This window comes from Polypterus senegalus, chromosome 2 (genome assembly GCF_016835505.1).
Source record: "Polypterus senegalus isolate Bchr_013 chromosome 2, ASM1683550v1, whole genome shotgun sequence".
NCBI classification, from domain to species: domain Eukaryota; kingdom Metazoa; phylum Chordata; class Cladistia; order Polypteriformes; family Polypteridae; genus Polypterus; species Polypterus senegalus.
Window position 1 is genome coordinate 61,187,217 of NC_053155.1, and position 23,235 is coordinate 61,210,451.

Below are 23,235 nucleotides of genomic sequence, written 5' to 3' on the forward strand. Positions count from 1 at the left end.
CTCAAACCTGACCAATTTCCCACTTGTTATAGTACGGTAAAAAAAGGAGGATTTAAAACTGGACAATTATGTATAAAATGCACAGGCCCTATGGAATGGAGAGAGAGTCTTAATGTTTGCAGATCTGGGCATTTATGTCCCTAATAAATAGCTATTTCATTCTAATTTAAATTTTGTGTTTAATTGGATGGCTTACATCCATATTTTCTGCCCTGTGCCTTTCAAATTGAGAAGAAAAAATTCAGCAGCTTTACAGTTGACAACCAATGCAGTAAAAATATGCTTGCACATGTACTGGTATTTTGCCTTTAATACATTGTGAATTATTATAATACATATTGATTGGCAAGGTTGGAAAAACACTGGATGTGGCATGTAATAATTGATCAGTTGGTTGTTTGCCTTAATTCTGCTAAGATAATTACTAAATAAATGCAGATCCAGTGGCTTTAAAGATATTTTTTGTTTCTTTGTAGTAGGTAGCATGATGACTATTAATGAGAAATTAAAAGCACGAATGAATGTCTGTAACATGTATTAGAATAATTGTTCAGCTTATTTTAGAGACATCTCAAATTACCAAAACACCTCTCATGTTTCTGACTTTCCTTGATTTCTGAGCAGAAGATTTCTGAGAAAAAGGATGTAGTAATCAGCTTTAGTCACAACAAATCAATGTGGATTGAGTGAAAAAAACCAGTAATTTTGTCTATGACTTTGTCTTTGTATCCTTTGCTAAGCCTTAATGATGTTTTTTGGTGGAGCTGTATATTACTATACAGTTCTGGATGCCAGAAGAGAATGTGTGTCCATAGTAAACTTTTGAGTTTTTATCCTCCATATTCATAGTTTCTCTCTAGCTGAATGCTAGGACTTTGCATAATTCTCTCTGAATTCGTAGTAAGTAACCTACAAATAGAATGCCAAGAGATAGGAACTCAGGAAGTTTTTCTTGCATTGTTCCAGAGATTTTTGGATGGGGAGAAGCTTGCTGATCTGTGACAAATTTTCTTCATCTTATGGGTTAGAGGTGTCCAGCCAAGGAAAGCAGCAAGCAGATCAGTTATCCTTCCAATACAATACTTTGTCCTTTCCAATTTCCCCTTGTAGTAGGGTGTTTTACCATGTTAGCGATTATGGATGCAGTGAGAAGTCAGGCACAATAACACCTTTCATTGGCTAACTACAAAGATTACAATATGCAAGCTTTTGAATCTTGCCTGAAAAGGAAGCTGAGTTGGCTCAAAAGTTTGCATTTTGTGATCTTTTTAGTTGGCCAATAAAAGGTGTCATTTTTCGTGACTTCTAAATAACTCCTTTAATTTTCATCCCTGTTAAGGTATCTTCATAATTATATTTTTGACAGAATAATGACATTAAAAGTCAAAAACAGATTAATGGGGAAAGGTAAATGCCAGACATAAGAATCCATGCATGTACAGTATGAAGGAGTAACTTGCATTATAAAACTGTGGCAGACCTGGTATTCCGCTTCTTACAACACCCTCAATGATACTGGACTGGCAATTTAGACAAAATACATTTACAGCAATTATTCTTGCTGAATATTAGTCAAAATGTAAAAATAAAGAGCAAGTTACTTGTTACAGACTTTTGTAAAGAAAAAAAAATTAAAATGACTAAATGATCTCTAGAATTTCTAAGCTATAAGGATCCAATTTAAGAGAATTAGGGAAATTCTGGATTTGATTTAAAAAAAAAAATTTCCTAGTCACTGCCATTGGGGCCAATTATGGTCCAAAATGGCCTGAATTTAAGAGATTAGTCTATATGGGTGACTTTACATTTTCTAAGCATATAGGAGTAGCAATAAGCAATCTGTATAAATCACATACTTAACAGTAACTGAAGCTGGGATTAGGCAAACACAAGTAAGTAAAGTGTAAATGGTTACTGAATACTACAAAGACATGCAACTAATATTTTCAGGTTATCATTTTTAAATCTCATAAGGAAAGAACACATTATATTTTATCCATTACATATTTTCAAATTAATTGTTTCATTGAGGAATCAAGAGCACTTACTGTATAAGGTGCTCTCCAGATTGCTAATTATCTTCACCATTAATTAGTAGCATTTAGCCTGATGTTCACAATAGTTAATTATCACTCAGTTTAACAGCCTTTTAATTATATCTGCTATTTAGAGCAGCATGACTGGAGTCCAAATTATCTTACCATTATATGCATGGCAGACTACTACAACAACTGTGCAAATGCATTCATTTAATCTTTTTCCCAGCTTATTTCTTCCAATACTAGGTCATGGGCTATTAATAATACAAACTGTACGAAGGTAGGGTTTAAAATGTGAAGTGTAACACCTGCTACAAGTTGTGCTTAGTTAGGAATAAGTAGTCGATAGAGATATGACTAAAGGCATACCTGTATTTCTTATAATAGCTTTGTGCTGAAATGATTCTGCAAAATACAAAATGTTGATGAACAAAGTAGAAAATAAACTGTCCAGTACAGCAAATGAACCATGCAGTCTCACATTGCCTACCCTGGCAGTGTTTGCATGGTATGAGTATTTTTCATCCGCTTGCCTACCAGATCACCTTTGTAACCTTTAGTTTCTTTCACTTATTTGGCTACAATACCCTTCTAAAAGAGAATATTTTCACCAAATGAACCTACCTAGTCCATATTCAAGTTGATTGGGAGGGAAAAAACATTTATAGCTCAAGTGTCACCTTGGAATGACTTTCAAGATGAAGGAAAGCCCTCTGTTTCCTCAGATAACTAGATTAGAATGCCCTTTAGTGGACCCTGGTTCTGCTGCATGTTACATACTGTATACAGTATATTATGTTTGTATATAATATACACACACAAAAAATGGTATTAACAGTATTTTTCAAAATTATGACAAGTTGATCCCACATTGCTTACAATATTAAAATAAACTAAAGAGTCTAGAAGTTGCTTGGCCATATGAACATAATTATAGTTTTGAAATTGTCACTCAACTTTTCTTTCCCTTAGGAGAATAACTTCAGCTAAAATTAATGGAATGATTGCGCAGTGTTTAGTATCTCTGCCTAATGTATCCAGAATCCTACAACTGAATCCTAGCCTAGGCATTGTGTATGTTGGAGTTTGTACATTCTTCCCTTGTTGGCAATAGGTTTTCTTCAAATTCTGCAGTTTTGTTCCAAAGACGTGTATAATGTTAATTGACATGTCTAAACTGGCCCCTTGTGAGTGGGTGAATAAACATGATGTCACATTACACATATTCTATTCCGAGGAGATGTCAGACTTAGAGACTGCTATTACTGATCTCATTTGTTTGAATCTGTCACATTGCACTACTAGAACTTGTACAACTTGAACAACTCCGCGATGAATTTCCAGTACAGTTTTGTGAGCTTGCTTCTTTTTCCTGACAGCCAATGCATTCTGCCTGAGAGCTTAAAAGATATGGCAAGTTCACCCACAATTTTGGCCTTTTTTTTTTTCTTTTCTTTTCTTTCCCCCCATTCCCTCATGGTACATAAAACACTCAACATCAGACAAATGAGTCTGTCTTCTGTTTGTCAGGTTTCAAACACCAGGTGTTTGCACTCTGTTATGTGCATTGTACTTCTGACTGAGTGTTTATTGGCTGTCAACTCCTACATGCTCAACTCCCAAGTATAACTTGTTTAATTCTGTCAGGGCAAGTTACTTTGTAATTGAATGCTTCGTGCTGCACAACTGTTACTCAAAGTATAGTGCAATGACAGCCTCTCAAAGAGCCTCTGACTCTCAAAGATTAAGTAAATGAAGTCTATTACTGAAAATTACTGGAAATGTCATTCAGTGTGTACCTGTGATGAGAGAGGTTTGTGGCGTTTCCTATTTTTAAATAAATAATCAAGAGACCTGGAGCGTGCGGGCTCCAAGTGGGTTTAGGTGCATATGTGAGCATGCATGCACCACTCCAAGGTCGATTGCCTGATCTGTCAAGCATGCCTCTGAGCAGGTGGAAGAAAACACATGCACCCTCTATCAGGGATATAAAGGAAGCCTGCATGGGAGAATCGAGAGATTAAAAACAGGAGAGAAAAGAGAATGAAGGAACAGAGGTTAAGGCTGAAGAGTGGCAGGATCGACATAGCCCATGTTGAGAAGAATGGAGGCAGGTGGTTTAAAGTATGCCTTAAGGGAGCAAGTAGCCAGCCTGCACTCAAAAACAGGGCTGGAAAAGGGACGCTCAGAGCTATGCAGGGGAGTAGGAGCATCCCTGTTGTGCAGCGTCTCCTGGGAAGACCCTGACGAACTGGCTGAGGGAGACCTGAGTGTGGTTCAGAGGGATTGGCATTAGGAACCTGAACCTGGGATTAAAGAATGACTGTACCTGTCAGTGGGTGTTTCCTCATGCTGCATGGTCCTAATGGGATAAATTGAGGAGATGCCAGATTTTAAAAGAGGCATTGGGGCTTGTGACTATTTTAAAAGAAGAATCTGCCTGGGATTTAAACTTCAATTTTATAGGATTATTTATTGATTTTAACCTCCATTTAGTACATCATTATATTGGATTATTTGGAAGATTGTTTAATGCACTGCACATTCGAACACTGTTTGCTTGTTGATTTTAAAATAAAATTACTTAACCACTTTTTCACCAACCCTTTCCTGACTGGGTGTGTCCTCATTTGCCTGGACCATCCTCGGATACGTTATAGACATTTCTGGATTCAAGAGGCTCCTGGAAACAATCAGGGAGCATGGAACCACGCAGGACCATCATAGTACCCTGTTAGTGATATTGTCCCTTTTAATAGTTTGTTCCAACGTTAGATGAGACAACACTTACATGTTTATGGGTCTACAGAGGATCTGCACACCCAATTCAAAATCAGTAGATACATTTTTAGTTCATTTTGGCAAGTACCTGCCCTCGTTACTTATCCATACACCTACTCCATGATGATATGCTAATAATGCCAATTACTTTCTGTGACTTTAAACCAGGTAAAGTGTGTTAAAAGATGGATGGGTTGATAGGTATCTCATCATCATTTAAGATCATTTTCTTTCTAAATTTATGAATGCAGTGCTTGTACCATCATTTGAAGCAATGTGATAAGGTGGACAATAAATTCTTTAAGTACGTACATCTGAAAGCTGGAGCTTACTTAAAATAAGCCATTTTTTATTTAATAACATACATATATTAAGAAAATAATGACTATTCCAAGAGGTTTTTACAGAACACAACAAGCCTCGTCTGGCTAATCTTATTAAAGAGCATCCAAGCTTTGAGTTAGTAAAGAAAAGACCTTCCAGGAGACTAGCTCTTGAACAAGCAAGTTAATGTCTAATAATCCCCCAGTTGGAGTATCATGTGAGGAGTGTGCCAAGCATGGGATATGGGGCTACATCTCTCCTTTTACGTGGGAGCACCTTAGATTTTATCAAGAAGAAATGGTGATTGTCATTCAGGATGTATAGTTTGGTCTGGCCTGCCTACTAAATATGTTACTACTGTGATCATTAACTTGGAATTTGGAAGATGAAATGTGGAGGAAGTGTTGAAATGCTGATTTTTTTGAGTTACAGACAAAATATATTGATGAGCAGATTTTGTGGTAGAGAGGAATTCTAGAAGTAGCCTCACTGCTTTTGAAAATGATATATTAAATATATAATACTGTATATAGGTGATCAAAAGAACAATAAGATGATTATTACTTATCAGACTGCTTACAGAATGTTTGGCTAACTATTTAATTGTTCTTTCTATGTACTTTCATCCATGTCCTGCAAAAGTTAATTGAAACATACAAACATTCTAGTATGAACAGTAGTGCTGCCTCTTCATAGATCTAGCATCCCAGATTCAAATCCTGTACCAACTCATCATCTGCGTTCAGTTTGCTTTGGTTTTGCCCTGGATATTACTGATTTTTCATGAAACTCCGAATAAGTGTTTTGTATTAATGGGAAATCATAAAATTGGCCCTATGTGTGTGAATATGTATTTGTGTACGAGTGTGGCATTTAATGGACTAGCACCCGCTTCAGGGCTGCTTCCTGCCTAGTGCTGATAAGATAGGGTTTTGGGTTTGAAAATGAGATGGGATGGACGTGTCTGTCTATAGTAATGTGTATATCTATACATATATAAATATCTGTGTGTATATATATATATATATATATATATATATATATATATATAGTTATATATATATATATATATATATATATATAGTTATATAGCAATAAGTTAAATCTAATAAAACAGAACATGACAAACAAATCCATAAAATGTCAGTGCAGCTAGTGCCATTTCGTGATAGACTGTTTGATCTTTGCTTTACTCTCCAGTTAGGTGATCTTTAAAATTGCTGTCTCTTTGGTGCTCTAAAATTCTTTTCTTTTTTTTTTCCTTTTAAACCACTGCATTTGTTTTGCTTGTCCGACACAGTGGTAGATTTTAAATTCAAAACCTTGTCACGCTTATTGTACCCCTAAGGCAAGTATGACGGAATGCTGTAACAGATACTGGCAATTCATACTGCCCAAAGATTGACATAAGATTTGTAAAAGGGTTAGAAAGTTAAAGCTTCATATTGTGCATTTGTGTTGTAATTGCTCCTCTTTCTGTCACCTGATCCTTTTCAGATTTCATGGTGTTACTAACCGGAAAAGCATTTCTTTCTAATTCACCTGACCACACCTTTGTGACTCACTACAAGACACCAGGCTTTCTTTCACAATAAAGGCAGAAAAAGGCAACAGAGTTGTGCCTTTTTGATTACAAAATCTTTAACCCTTTGGACTAAAGAAAAGATAATATAAGCAGCATTTATATGTTCAAGTTATTGCCGTTGTGTTCAGTATTTAAAGATATTAGTAGTGTTTATGTAACTCATAATGTAAAGGAAGTACCTGAGTTCTGGTTCATGAGTTTGTGTTATTTTTTATTTTATTACAGTAACATTTTTCTTATTCGCAACCTGAAGTATGACTACCATTTACATTTTTAGTTAGTTAATCGGTCATGGCTACCTTTATCATAAGACACTTTAACAGTAATTAAGAATACAGTACAAGATAAACATAGTCTTGCCTATCTAAATAAATGTCCTCTACAGTTTAATAAGTTCTTAACTTAATAATGATTATGAAATTAACAGGTTTACAATTGGAAAAAGAGAGGTGTATTTAAAAAAAAAAAAAGTGAAATTCCCATTCATTTCATCCTGGAATAAACTGAAACCTAGCCTATAAGTCACTCTTTTATGTAGCACCACTGGCTGAAGCACTTTGTTTTAAATTATAATGTTTTTTCATTTTTTTGTTTCTTATTTATGTAGAGCAGAGTGCATAATTTCAGTTTTGCATAACAAGATGGGTTACATTTTATCCCACTGCCTTATGTTTTCATGGTCTTCTTCTGTTCTTCTATTTTAAGTGCAAAAAATACTTACTGAAAACTTACATGTGTGGTCTATATTTGTTTACACAGAGAATAAGACTGCCTAGCTGCCATGGTTGTGTTTATCTTTAAGCAGTCTTTGGACACTGGATAGTAAATTCCTTATTGTATGCAGGTATTTATTGCACATACTGGGAGGTTAAGTTGTATTTGCTGAGCAGCCACTGAGATAACAAAAACAAAGCATTTTTCTGTCAGTCTGTGTGATAAAATCTTATTGATGATGGAAAATAACCCTTTTTAAATCATGTCAATTCAAGTTCTAAATGAATTGACTTTTCCCAGCATGCATTGCAAAGCAAGAAGCATTGCTCTCTATCCTTACTCTCCATTTCTTTGCCCTACTTGATTCAGTGCTTGGTTTTGGGAGAGACAAAGAAAATCGCAGCAGCTTGGGGCTGAAGGCATCCTAAATGCCTTTTTCATTTTTTCTGTAGACACTCAAAACAAGAATATCCGTCAGAGTTATAGGTGTGAGTCTTTCTTCGAGTCATAGGCTTTGGCAGAATGGGGTCAGGTTGTTCTGTTTCCACAAGTCCTCCTTTTCTATCCAGCACTAAATTTTGTCCACCTCATAAGATAGGTTATCTAGGACCAAATTTAAGTGCAGCTTGTTTAATCATGAAGTACCATAATGAACATTCCATGGTTATAGTATCCTTGCTACTGATGTCGATCTGTGACTTTTGTAAAGTAGACCCTCATGGTGTCGTTGAACCCCTTCCTGTAGCTATTGTATGACAGGCCAATTGAATTGTTTCTTCAGGAGGCAGTGATATTATGAAATACTTTGAAAACTGTATTTTAAGGATATCTTCTACATGTGTTTATAGCTGGTGAGTAGCATAGACAATTTGATATTGAGGGCATTCCAATTTAATGTCTTTGTGGGCTTTAAAGAGCATCTTTAAACTGACAGATTCACACTGATGGGAAGATGGTGAATAGCACAGCTGTAATAAAGCTGAGCACGGTATTTACAGATGGAGAGAAAAGAATGATGATGATATTAATTATCAAAATCTTTTTTTGCATTTACAAAGAGGATACTGGAAAAGACACATCTTTAACATGTTACAGTTTTTCTCAAATGCTAAAACACATTTCACAAACGTTTCCTCCATGTTCCCCAATGTCTAAACACAACACCCTTTTCTAAAGCTACATAAACAAAACCACACCTTCTCACTTCAAAACTCCAACTTTCACACCAAAAGAGCAGCTCGAAGCTTTCAAAAATGTAAACACTATACACATCATTACACACTACAGCAAAACAATTGAAAACACAATGCTCAATTTGTGAGAAGGTTCTTTGTTTCATAACTGCCAATGCATATTTTTAGAAACTTTACAGTAATGGATCTTCTTAGATATCTGCAGAGTATTAGGCATTTAGATTTGTGAGTTTCATATGAAGAGTATAAATCTATAGAAAATTCTGCATGTACACTACTGTAACACAACTCAATGCAAAAACAGAATCTATCGCACACAACAGTACTCTTGAAAACATGATCAGGGTGTGAATTTTTTTTATTTACTTTATTCACACCACACACACACCACAATCACTGTGCGGCATCATGTCGCTGAGCTGCATCGGGCCACATCACCTCATCCATATTGCAGGCTATATTGTCTCTTGCCAGGCACCACGGCAAAAACGCCCTGGAATGGAAAATCCATCCTTGGAAGGCCTCCACTGGGATGTCAACACGGGCCAGCTCCATTGCCCTTAGGAGGTTCTCTTTAGTGTATGGTTGTCTGTCATAAACCTTCCATCTCCACGATGAGAACTACTCCTCTATAGGGTTCAGGAAAGGGGAGTAGGGTGGCAGACAGACGTTTAAAAAGTGGTTACTGTTGGTGGTGAACCACTCTCTGATTTGGTTTGTTCTGTGGAAGCGGACATTGTCCCAAATGATCACATAAATGTGATGTGTGGGCCCAGGATGGTGGTGTTGGCGGTCCAGGAGGATGTCATGATATAGATTTTCAGATAAATAAATGTAGTCACTAAATAGAGGATTCATATACTGCAGCTTGCTTTTTTAATTCCCATTTTCAATTCTGAATACCTGTAGCTGAAGGAAGCTGTGTAAAGAGAACAGAAGGCCATTTATCCCTGCCAATTACAGTAGATATCACCAGTTTGATAGTAGGAAAGTTCCAATTTTTTGATTTTGCATCTTAGCTATCTTATAGACATATATATTATTAGTTAACTTCTTTTTTTCCAGATTGGACTAATTGAGTACACACACAGTTTTGGGTATCACACACTAACAGCACTTATTTACATTGTGTATTTGTCCTGATCAAAGCATCCTCTCTTCTCTGACTCCATCACTTCAACTAGATAATAGTTGCTAACATGTACAGCAGAAGTTTCCCTTTTGTGATTGTTCTAGCTTCTGCTTTAGGTAATACGTTACTGCTTCTTATTGTTTGACTCTGTATTTCTTTACCTCCTTTACCCTTATACTCATCATATGGTATAGTGGCAAATACCTGTACATTAAACTCTAAACTAGAAGTTAGCTTTTTCAAACCTACAACTCTCTATGAAACCCTGAGAAAGTTGCACCACCACACTGTGCTCCCATTATTTTATAAAACAGTATGTGTATGCTGTCCTGTTCACATTAGTCACCTTAGTCAAAGTCAGTAGCCAAATATAAAATAGTAACAATACACAACAACTGTCTTCAGTTAATATTTTGCCTGTTAAAATATTATATCCTGCATATACATGTACTCAGTGACCACTTTATTGAATATACCTACTTTTAGATGCAAACAGACAGCTCCTCAAAACAGCTAGACATGTGGGTGTAACTCAATTTATACAGCAATATATACAGCATGAAGCCACAATAAAGAGGTTTAGTTCAATGAAATAAGTGCCTTGGCCAGGTTTGTGATCTAAGCTACTTTGACTATGGTATTATTGTTGGTACAAGAGGTGGTGGTTACAGCATCCTAGAAGCAGCTTGCATCCTGAGATTTTGACACACTGCAAACTTAAGAGTTTACAGAGAATAGTGTAATAAACCAAAAAACAACCAGAAAGCAGAGAGGTCAGAGGAGAATGGCCTGACTTGTTTAAGGAAACAGAATAGCCACATACAGCTCAGAATACTCTTTAACAGCTGTTTACAACTGTGGTGTGCAGAAGGGTATGCCTGAAAGCTCATCATATTGGACAATGAAGCAGAAGGGCTATAGCAGCAGCCAGACAATTTTAAAAATTCAACCCCAATCCATGAGAACAGGAAGATCAGGCTACAGTAGGAACAGTTGCTAAAATTGGTTTAATTTATATTAGAAAATGTTAGAAAAGACACATTTTGGGTTAAATGGCATTGTATCAGTGTTTTTGGGTGGATGTTTTCGTGTAGAGGTACAAGCACAATTTCCTGGCAATTATTAGGAATTTTAATACCAATTGAATGTTATTTGAACATCACAGTGTATCTAGGAATTATTGCTGACCATATTGACAGTCACAGCCCTTCTTTTTTATGTAAACCTCCCCATGTGATAATGAGCTACGTCAATAAGATTGTATCATCTTCAGCTGTTTTTTTGGACGTGACAGTGGCTTGAGTTTACTCCAAAGCCTTGCACATAGAATCTTTGGAATCAAGTAGAACAAGATGTTTTTAGGGTAAATTATGTGTAAGGTAAAAATAAAAAGCTGTAGTAATTGTGAGATGCCCTTGAGTCTGCATGGGCCAAAATCTTTAAAGAATGTTTTTGCACCTTTTCACATCCATACCTCAAAGATTTCAGGCTGCTCTGGATGCAGAAGTTAGGCACCTAAATAGGTATTGTGGACACGACCCGGACACAGACAGGCGGACATGTTGTTTTTCAACCACCACACATTTATTTACAATATTTACAATTATTTCACTGGTCACACAGACCCAAATAATGGTCACTAAGACCCAGTTCAGTGCACAAAAACCCCCCAACACACACAGTCCTGGCCACAAACGCCTCCACACCTCCTCTGTGCTTCGTCCTGCCTCCTCCCGACTCCAGCGCTGAATGAATGGAGACGGCCCCTTTTATACAGTTCCCGGATGAGCACCAGGTGTTTCCGGCATTCCTCCCTTGGCCACACCCCAGCGTGGCGGAAGTGTCGGCTGTCCTCCCGGCAGCTGTCCGGGTATCATCCTATATCTTCCCCCCCAGCACTTTCTGGTGTGGCGGAAGTGCTGGGGCAACAGGTCCCCAAGGCATTGGGGCGCCTCCTGGCGGTGACCACGGGTCCCTACAGGGTAGGACTTCCATGCCCTCAACCCGTGGCCCCCAGAGCAACCAGGAAGGCGGCCCCCATGTGATCCAGGGTGGGCTTTGACCCTCTTCCGGTCCCTCACGGCGTTCCGGCCGGGTCGTTGGCCCTGGCATCCCTGACAGTATAATAAAGTATCCTTTGTGTGTTAGTTGAGCATATATCCACCTTAATTAAAAGGATAAGTGTCTGTGTATCATCTGTGTCCGTCTGGTTTCTATGTGTCTGTTGTTCCAAAAGATGGTGCATCACAAACATTTTTAGTAGTAACATGCATTGCATTTGTCATTCCAAGAAGTGGTGCATCACAAACATTAACACTGCTTTTACGAATTCCATACCCAATGGCATACAACAGAGACATGTGCTTTGCATGGTGAACTGCAAACATTAGCACTGAGGTGTACGTTAATTACTTGGATTTCAATCCTGTCTAGCACAGCTAGTGTGTGTGTATAAAGCAGTTAGATATATTGATTGTTAATTATTTCTATACCAGTAATGGCGCACTGCATACACTTGACTTGAGCATTCCTAGTTTTCATACTCTTTCTCTGCACATTTAGCATTCGTTTGCTCAGAGGTTGATGCGTTTGCTGCTTGCTGAGCAGCTCTTCTTCGGCATCATTTTGCATTAAAACTGATTTAAGTCAGTGTTTGTGTTGCAATTACTTAGTTTGTTTTCTTTATTTTTTCACTTACATGGCACTTAAGTCTTCAATCTGCCTCAAGAATAATTTAAGATATGAAGATGTAGGGGAAGTGATGGTGAAGGTGGTAGGGATGAGAACGGTGCATGTACAGCCACCCTTCTGGCCTTTGCCAAGAGTTGATTCAACAATAAAATAAAAATAAAAAGAGGAATAACCTTGGAGGTTAAGCATCACCCTGAAAACGAATACTATACGTCATGTAGTATATGTGTACCAAATTTCAGGTCAAAAGGTTTGCGAGCTACAGGTGATTTCAAATCCTGGACAGACAAACGAACAGCCACAGTAGCATATTATATAAGAAGATATAAACACCAGCTACAGTTTCACATCTAAAAGGATGCCCATGGTCAGCAATAAAGCGTTTTAACAATTTGGCATGAAGGTACTATAAAACTTTTTTATTTGGGTATTATTATACTTTTTTATTTGCTTCCATAACTGAAAAGAAAGCCCTGTCTTTGCAGCTAATATTATTGGCGGCTTCCATTTCACTAATAGTTATGAATTCAGCAGCTTAGTCAAAGGCCCTGCACCTCTGACAGTAATAGAGTGAACTTTCATTTTTCATCCTGAAATATAATTACAAATAAAATGAGTGAGATATCGTACACCAGTGTAGCTTCAATCAGATAGCTGGTCTCTCTGCATTGATTAATAAAACACAAGTTCTTTCTAACGTGTCTCTATGCAGTACTGTCTAGTGGGTAAAAGCTTTATCTTGTGATGAGGAACAATTTTTCAATGCCCCCCTTGTGAGAGGCAGCTGGATGGAGGAATATTGTAATTTCTGTAATTCTAGGGAAGCACCTCACCACTGCTGAAATGTCGTACTCCTGGTTTTATGTCAGAAATGAGTTGCATTTTCAATTGGTTGAAGTGTTGTGGATTGTTGAATCAAATGAGAAAGCAGAGCCATTGCCATTGCCACACATTGCCAAAGGGAATTCTAGGTTATGTAGCTTCTAAGGCTTAAGTTTTAAGTCTGTAGAGATGCTTTTTTAATACTAAGTCAGCTGGAATGGTATACATCAGATTCAAGGTTACTCTGATGTGTCACCGGAATGTGAGGTGAGTGTATAATCGGTGCTCCCATAGCTTATATATAATTTAACATTTTTAATAAAGCTCTCAAGGATGTGTCCCTTTTCAAAATTTTTAGAGATGCGTTTTCTCACCAGAGAATGCTGCGTTGATGTTTTCTAAACTTGACTAGCTCTAGGACTTGTTGTAAACTCTGAGATATCATTTTATGTGTGTTAACTGAAAATAAAGATACTAGGAGAATTAGGTCCAAACAGTTAAAATACAGTAGTGTACAAATGATCTTGCACTCCTGGCCAAATTAGATGCTTTTTTGACTTGGTAACAAACATCACCGGACATATATCTGCAAAGTATAATGTTACTCTTTATTTGCTAAATTTAGCAGATTATAAAAAAAAAAAAAAACAACAACAAAGTGACCTGCACAAAAATTGTACTGCTTGTATTTAGAAATCTTGATTTTTTTCTTAATTTTAATTTTCTTAACTAAAAGTTGTAAGCTGCGGAAAGTAGGGATGGTTTCCTAACTGGGCGGCACGGTGGCGCAGTGGTAGTGCTTCTGCCTCGCAGTTAGGAGACCCAGGTTTGCTTCACGGGTTGGCATGCTCTCCCCATGTCTGCGTGGGTTTCCTCCCACAGTCCAAAGACGTGCAGCTTACTTACATTGGCGATTCTAAATTGTCCCTAGTGTGTGTTTGGGTGTGAGCCCTGTGGTGGGCTGGCACCCTGCCTTGCACCCTGTGTTGGCTGGGATTAGGAGTAACAAGGCAACCTGAGAAAACCCAGATAAATGTGGGTTAAATCAAGTTGTTTATTTTAATCTATGGCAGAAAGAGACTTAGAGGTCTTTTTTTCAGACCTGCTTAACACATTTTAAGGTTTACCACTCGCCAAACCCTTTCTTAGCAGAATCCATCTTAGTGCCCATGCTTATACTGTATGGGAGTGGAGGAACAAAACGGGGGTGGGGGGAATAAAAGTTCCTGGAATCAGTTAGTATCACCAGAGTAGGGTGTAATTATCAAATATGCCATAGGTATTGTGTGGTTTATCAGTTTGCCTAGTGACATTGTGTTGAATTGATGTCTGTCAGCTTATTCTATATTTGTGCAGGTCACTTCAACAATTTGGGTTTTTTCTTTCTGCATGCCTCTATGGCAGATTTTCAGGAGGCAATCATTGTGTTTTTCAGCTTGTTCATAGTTTGTTCCCCATGAACAGACGTTTAATTAGTGGCATTACATTGAACTGTGAGGCATCTGCAAAAAAGCATCAGAGAAAAAACAAATGTCCAGAGCAGTGGCACATGTTAAATTACATTTTGCATCATGACAGTGCACCAGCACACACTGCTTTGTCAGTGAGAGTTTTTGACCAAAACAATGCGGTTGTTGCTTCACACCTCGGTATATTTCCCAGCTCTTGCTTCTTTTATTTCTTTTTGTTCCTGAAATTGAAATAGAAATTGAGGTGAAGAAGATTTGCCACCATGGAGGAATTCCAATAAAAACACTGGAGGCTACAGACACAGTAACAAACGACAAGTAAAAAAAAATGGGAGAAGTGTGGGGACAAGTGTATTCCATCTCAAGGAGAGAATTGTGAAGGTGATTAAAAAGGAATTGCATTAAGTTTTATGAGAGACTTTTTTTATTTTTTATTTAATAGTTAATATTAAATAGGTTCCTAATTTTTATGCAACCACACTCGCACAGAGAACTTCATTTGTCCCACTTGTTTTTTTTCCATCTCTACTTTCTCTTTGTTTCCATTAGTTTATGCATGTGGTGAATTGTTAAGTCAGTATAAATTAGCCTTCAAGTGCTCTTGTCACTAGGCCATAGAGAGCCAGTTCTAGCTGTAGTGTGGAAGAGTACTTGATTTTAGTATGACAATTCTTGTAAACTGCTGTTTTCACTTTATTCCTTTTTAGTACCGGTAATTATATGAAAACCAAAATGAACCCAAGCACCCAAAGCATTTAGTATAAGGATCTCTGCAGCAGTCCCGACATTTTTGTTTTATGGGAATGTAAAAGTAGTTTTTATTGTTCAGGTATTAATAGGTGTTTCTACATTTCCTTATGTGGTGCACCATAATTATTATGCATGGTACAAACAAAATAAACAAAAATCAAGATGTTTGTCATTGTTGAATTGATATTATATTGCGATTTTAAAAAAATGTAAAATTCTAATATAAATTTTTCTTATCCAACCATGGTGTAGTGCCAACTCATTTTTATATCAATCAAATAATGCAGTAGTTTTCACAAGAAATTCTGTCGAAGCATTCATACACAAGAATAACAGTAAATTTGATTGGTCAATCTTTTAATAATGTCAAAAAGCTTGTTTTAAAATAATGATCACTTTTAATGCTTCTCATTGTCATTGCTACCTTATTAAGATAATGTAATAGAATGGACAGAAAAGTAACTTAGTGTTTTCCAATACGTAATTTTTAAAATGTGCCAGTGACTTGAAGCGATCCGAGGTGTTTTACACAAGTAATTCACATGATTTTAAGGTACAAAATTGAAAGTATAATATTTAGCATATCATGTATTATACCATTTCTCCTACTCTTTAACAAACAGCATTTATATCATGAGATATCATCATTAAACACTATCACTATCCTTTCAAAATGATAATTATTCTATTCTGTTAATACTACCATTGACAGAAATCCTGTTATTTACTGTAGGCCCTACTAGCTGTGCATGGCCATAGGTGGACACTTACTTTTTTGTCACCACTCTCAATGTTATCCTCACAGGAGCTGTTGTTTCCCTCACTCCAAAGACTTAACTCTAATTTGCCAATAGAAGGAAATTCAATCTGACAAAATAATGCTATGGCTGTTAAGTTTAGTGCATGTAGATTTTTAAAAGAAAGTTACCATTCAATACTTCATGGGGTGAGCAGTAAATTCTCCTTATTATATCATCGAAAGCAAAAAAGGCAGGCAAGTAGCTAATTTTTGAATGTGGGTATCAGTGACAGTAGTCATTTTCTCTTTTGTTATCTGCTTCTGGAATGTGGCATCAAATGGCAATGATGTCATGACATGACCTGATATACTGATGATCACGTCTGGAATTTCTTTCTTTCTTTGTATAATTGTATAGCATCACTCGATAACCTAGAAGTAGAAAAAAATTAACAAAAGCCAAGGCATAAGATACTGCAATCCGTGCCATGTTCTAAGTAAAGTTTGTAAGGAATGTTGTTTATATTCCTTCCATACATTGTCTGAGCCCTCTTCATCTAGTCTTGGCATGGTCAGGCTTTAGGCAAGGCAGAACATCAGTCTGTTCTCTTACGTTCTATACAGTTGCAACATCACTTGGAATAGTTGGATTATTAAATGTGTCTTGTATACACAACAGTATTTTTGTATGGACTCAAAACTTCTTATCAGTACTTACACCAATCTGCCACAACATTAAATCCACCATCCTGGAGGTCAAGTCAACACTTTGAATTCTTTATCTTATTCCTCAAACCATTCCCAAACAATTTTTGCAGTGTTGCATGGCACATTATCCTGCTTAAAGGGGCCACTGTCATCAGGGAAATATCATTACCATGAAAAAGTGTATGTGGTCTACAGCAATCTTTTAAGTAGGTGGTACATGTCAAAGTAATATCCACATGAATTTCAGGACTAGACGTTTCCCAGGAGATGTTACCCAGAGCATCACACTGCCTCTGCCACCTTGCCTTCTCCCCATGGTGCATCCTGCTGCAATCTATATCCCAAGGAAACGATGTACACATACCCGGCTATCCACATGGTCTAAAAAAAAATGTTATTCTTCATACTAGGCCACCTTCTTCCATTGCTCAATTGTCTAGTTCTGACACCCACGTGCTCATTGTAGGTGGTTTCGGTGGTGGAGAAAAGTTGGAATAGGTACTGGTCTGTGGCTACACAGCCTTGTGCTCAGCATGCTACAATGCATGGTGCATTCTGATACACTTTTCTTATGTCCATCATTAAGTTTTTTTAGCCCTTTGTGCTACAGTAGCTCTCCTGTGGCTTCGCTCCAGATGGGTTAGCCTTCGCTCCCCATTTGTATCTATGAACCTTGGGCACCCATGACTCAGTTATCAGTTCACTGATTGTCCTTCCTTGGACCACTTTTGGCAAGTACAAACCACAGCACACTGGAAACGCCCAAGCCCTGCCATTTTGGAGATGCTCTGAGCCAGTCAACAAGAAATCATAATTGGGCCCTTGTCAGTGTTGCTCAAATCCTTATGCTTGCCCATTTTTCCTGCTTCCGACACATCATCTTCAAGAACTAACTGTTCACCTGCTGTCTAATATATCCCACCCCTTGACCAGTGCCAGTGTAACCAGATATCATTCATTTCACCTGTCAGTGGATTAATCAGGGCTGGAATATGCCCCAAGGCTGATCCATTGCAGGGCATGCTTATAGACATAGTTTATTGATGCTTGCTGACCCGGCTATGAAAGTTTCAAATGAAATGTGTAAGTCTCCTAATCAATAATAAGACCTGAACCCAAATTCTGGGAAATGATGATAACTCCTGTAGAACATGCATGGTCGAGGTAATTTATGAAGAAAAATCCTAATCATTATCCTAGGATACTAGTCTTAAAATTAATCCTCAATAAAACCACTGTCTTCACCAGACTTGTAAAATTACTGGTTCACAAATTCTTAACATTGCAGCAGCCTTGCCTAAAATTTGCTAAGCTAAATGCATGTGAACCCATCATGAGTGAATCATGTTATGGGTTACAAGAGTAAGACTAGGGTTAACTTGAGAGTATTCAGGAACATGCCAAATTTACAGTAAAGTAAGTCAGTTTGTCTGTTTGAAAAGGTAGCAATTTTAGAAACATACTATCTATCTGAGCCAAAGAGTAGATTGTTGATATGCCAGATAAGTGTGCAACCAAGTTAACAAAAATCCTGAATGCCTATTGTATAGTAAGACAAATGGCTTATATGTAAAGCAGATTGAAAAAAATCACACTTCATGGTTGCTGACCTTTTGAAAACTTCCAAAATTTTTTCAGGTGTCTCAAACCCTGGTCCCGGTCATCCTGGTCATCCTTAGACTTCTGAACAAACAAATACCGTTAAATTCCTGGGATCAATAAACCAATAATGTTGCAGCTTTTATGTGTGAAATAAGATAGCATTACTCTTTACCGAATTTATTTTATTTACCATTTGCTTTTCATACTGAGCACTAAACTAACTTGATTCTTTAATTCAATATACAAAATCTTGACTAAACATAAGTGTGCAAGGTTAGATATTCTTACTTGGAGTACCCCCATATGTACTGCTTTTTCACGTATTCTCCAAAATTGCAAACTTCTTCTGCATTTATCTAAGGCAACCGTCCATGTCCTGAAGAAAATAGCAAACATGATGTTGCAGCATTCATAACATCAGTTACAAACTGCTTACCATCCAAGTGCTTTTTCAATGAACATAAGAGGTTAAAGTCACTTTGTACAAGGTCCTGTGAGGTGGATGGTCTGACATTTCCCATACAAACCAACATCACAGCTTGCACATAGGATTTTTCTAGTGGTGTTTAATTGATGTGACTCGTAGACTATAAATGTCTATCAGATTGCAGTGAATTTTAGGTAAGTTTGTGCCAGTAGCATTTAGAAATCTGACTACACTATTTACTTCTGTGCTTAACCATGTTTTGACATATCCAGCCATCTTCAAAGGCTGTACCCAGCAGTCATACCCTCTGTACTTGGCTGAAACATACCCACACATAATGTAATAACAGTTGTGCCTGTTCAGGCAAGTCGCCTTACATTCTTGAAATGACCTTGTATATATAAAAACATATTTTAAATAGTACAGTCATCAGATTGATGTGTGAGAAGAGCAAAAAATGCATATGTATATGCAAAACCATAGTGCTTCAAGGCTATGATGATAAACCCGTACTGGATCAAGTTGAACATAGCATTTTATTCACTCTGTTGTGTTATGCTTAAATGGCTAGTTTGTTTTGGCTATAATGCATCATACTGTGACATTAGTGCATAAAATACAAGCTGCAAGGTACACAGCAGATGCTAGGAAGATTAAATCATTTGCATTTAAAGAAGCTTGTTGAATTTCAATTAGAATTCTTTTTCTACACCTCAGTTTTACACTTGTGGATGAATTATGATTATAATCATAATTTTCATTATTCAGTTAAAAAATATAAAAACATATGAATGAGATAAAGTGATGACAAAGTCATCCTGTCCCTTCATATTCTCCTCACATGTTCTTGTCCAGTGGCCTAGCCATAGAGATTTAGCTGCTGAACTAAGGGAAATTGGAAATTGTATCCAGTCACTTACAGTGCAGACTGCATAGATCAAGTGAATTTTGTTTTATCTCAGTTAAAGCTGTCAATAACTGATTTATGATTGCATTAGAGTAGGCTCATCTCCGCATTCATGTACAGCAGGAAACAAATAGGCGCAAGCTAGCCTCACTCTGGGGGAGGGAAAAGGGTTGCTGTGTTTTTTTCTTTTGTTTTATTTTTATTTGTGGAATTAGCTTTCACCTTTTTGATTGATAATTGTCAGAAACAGCTTTCTTTCTTTCTTTCTATTTGACCTTTTTCTTCCCTCCCTTTCAAGACCACAAATGCAACACCAAAGGGACTGCTCGTCAGGAAAACACCAGGGAGCTGAATTTTTAACATTGATTCATGAAATTCTTTAATCAGTAACTTCTGGAGCTAGTCTCTGAAGAAATAAATGATTTATCTTCCAGCAAGCCTGACTTGTGACCTGAGAATATTTTTGACCTAATCTCCCATATCCTTATTAATCTTGCTGGCCTCTTTGAGTGTTGTTAAATTCCACAGCTAGGGATGATTTCTTGGATGTTTCTAGTGCTTAGATGCGTAAGGTTTGATGATTTTGATGTATCCATTTATTGTTTTGCCCTTTACCTGTCTTGGGTTAAGAGTGTCAATATTCTGTTTTAATTTTTAACTATGGATTTTATACATATATCTTCTATATTATTGTTTGTACAGTAATTATTCCCAGGTAGCACAGTTGTGTAGAAGTTAGTTCTACAGCCTAGTAATTCTGAGAGACCGTGTTTCAATCCCAGCATGTATCTGTGCAGTCTGAAGGTTCTCCTCATTTATACAAGGGTTTTTTCACAGTTTTTTACTTATATATATTAAAAGACGTTTGTGTTAGGTAATGGCAAATTTTAATTAGTCAGTATAAATTAAATGGGAGTGTGTGTGTATGCATGTGTGCACCTGGTAACTGCCTTGCACCTAATTCTCAAGTAATAGACTTCAGACCTCAGAACCCTAAACTGGAACAAGTAGGTATGAATAAGGATGGATGTAAAACCATTCCTGTTTTTATCAAGTGGTAGGTGCTTTTTCTCCCACTTAGGTTTGAGTTCCAAGTATCCTGCACCTTTTGTGTTTCACCCAATGTTTTGCTGGTGTTTTCGCTATGCAGCAGTCTGAAAGTAATGGTAGATCAATTGGATACAGTAAAAACTACCCCAATGTGAATGTGTATTGTTGGTCTTTTATATTCTCCTGTGATTTGACTAATAACTTCCCTTATAAATTTAGCCACATGCTTAGAATTCAGTGCTTCTGGTCTAGGCTCTGTCTCTCCAGGAATGTGTCAAACGCTGGAAGTTTGCTTGGCTGAATGTAGAAAAATGCATGAATAGGCTTATTAAAATGGGCAACATTCAGGTAAAATATTGAGTAGAATTACTTGTGAACTTAAAATGGAAACTTGCCTATAAGCAAGTTTAACTCACAGTCTGCCATAAAGTAGGAATATTCTATTTTACTAGGATGACAGGAAAGTCATTGTATATGTTATACAGTATTTATTTCCATGTTCAAATGTAATATGAAGTTCACAGCCTTGCTGATAGAAATGGCATAAAGTCCATGTTTACAGCAAGAAACCTCTTTTATCATTTCAAATATATTATGTGTTATACTGCACACAATGAAAAATTTCAAAAGTAAGCATCTTGTAGTATTGCCCGATAGAACTGGTCCTCAACTTTTTTACAATGTGACCCCAATTAATTAATTACATGTAAAATCTAATACAAGCTCCCAATAGGAATTTGTTAGGGTCTGATGGGGCATATGAATCTTATGAATATTCATAGTGGTATGCCCAGCCTTCACGTGGATTTAAGTTCTTCAACATTAAACTATTAAATGATAATGAAAAGAGCAAACTTGATAGCAAACATGTATTCTGAAATTCTTTTTCTGCATAATGTAAGCAGTGTTACTTTAAAAGAATGCAAATAAAGTGCAGGAATACATTATTGCAATAAAATCTATCAACATGAATTGTGTAAAATAACTACCACCAACAGAGTATATATAACAAAATGCTTGAGCAGAGAAGTTCACAGGGTTCTAAGTACCTATCTAAGTGGTGCAAAATGAGTAAATAAACTGGCATAAAACAGGGAAATAACTGAAGTTAAGCCACCTTGTACAATGTCTGAAATACAGCCTCCTGGTGGGAAGTATGAACAAGACTCATGTCTCTTAGTAGCTTTAGATAAGGCTAGGGTTGATCTTCTCAGGACATTTTATCATTCATTTTAGATAATTATTTTAATGTTTTTCTAAAATATATGTGTTATTTATCCTACGTGTCTTTCACACTCACAAAGACTCATAACAGTTACCACCAAGTGCATTCAGAAACCCCAACTTTCTGTCCTTTATTCCCGATAAGACCTTTAATATTGTTTTTTTTTTTTTCTTTCTTTTAAATACAGGATGATAATTGGGGTGAGACAACCACAGCAGTTACTGGGACTTCAGAACATAGCATCTCCCAGGAGGACATTGTGCGAATTACCAAGGATATGGAAGATAGCGTGGGTTTGGACTGCAAGAGATACTTGGGCCTGACTGTGGCAGCTGTACTTGGACTTTTGGTGTTTCTCACACCCATTGCCTTTTTAATTCTTCCTCAAGTCTTGTGGAGAGAAAAGCTAGACCCCTGTGGTACAGCCTGCGAAGGCCTTTTCATCTCTGTAGCCTTCAAGCTGCTTATTTTACTGCTCGGTACCTGGGCCCTTTTTTTCCGTTCACCACGTGCCAGCATGCCCCGGCTATTTGTCTTGCGCGCCCTACTCATGGTGCTTGTTCTTCTTTTTGTCATCTCTTATTGGCTTTTCTACGGTGTGCGCATTTTGGATTCACAGGATAGTAACTACCAAGGTATTGTGCAGTATGCCGTCTCCCTGGTAGATGCTTTGTTGTTCATCCACTACCTGGCCATTGTACTTCTGGAACTGCGGCAACTGCAGCCTACATTCTCCCTTAAAGCTGTCCGTTCCACAGATGGTGAAGCATTCTTCTACAATCTCGGCCACCTCAGGTAAGAGAAACATTCTGTCATTCAGTTAGTCTATCTTATTTTACATTTCATCTAGTAAAAAAAAAACTTTGTTTTTCTTAGCATACAAGTTTGCATTAAAGACATACATCTTGTCTCTGCATTTTCATCTAATTAGAATGCAGTAATGCTTCATTTTAGGTCGCATACTGGTTCAGTATTTATCAATACCACCACAGACCAACCATCTTGGGTTCAACTTGTCCACGTGATCATCATCCATGTGGAATTTGTACATTCTTTCCATAAAAGAGTGGCTTTTCC

At 37.2% G+C, this 23,235-nt stretch overlaps 1 protein-coding gene across 1 annotated transcript in view; it reads left to right on the forward strand.

Moving 5' to 3' along the window:
* vangl1 (VANGL planar cell polarity protein 1) overlaps nt 1–23,235 on the forward strand; it is a 252,533-nt gene that overhangs the window by 190,948 nt on the left and 38,350 nt on the right. Inside the window, exon 4 of the mRNA XM_039743819.1 lies at nt 22,346–22,953. Within this exon, the coding sequence (XP_039599753.1) occupies nt 22,346–22,953 (608 nt within the window). The remainder of the gene's footprint in view (nt 1–22,345; nt 22,954–23,235) is intronic.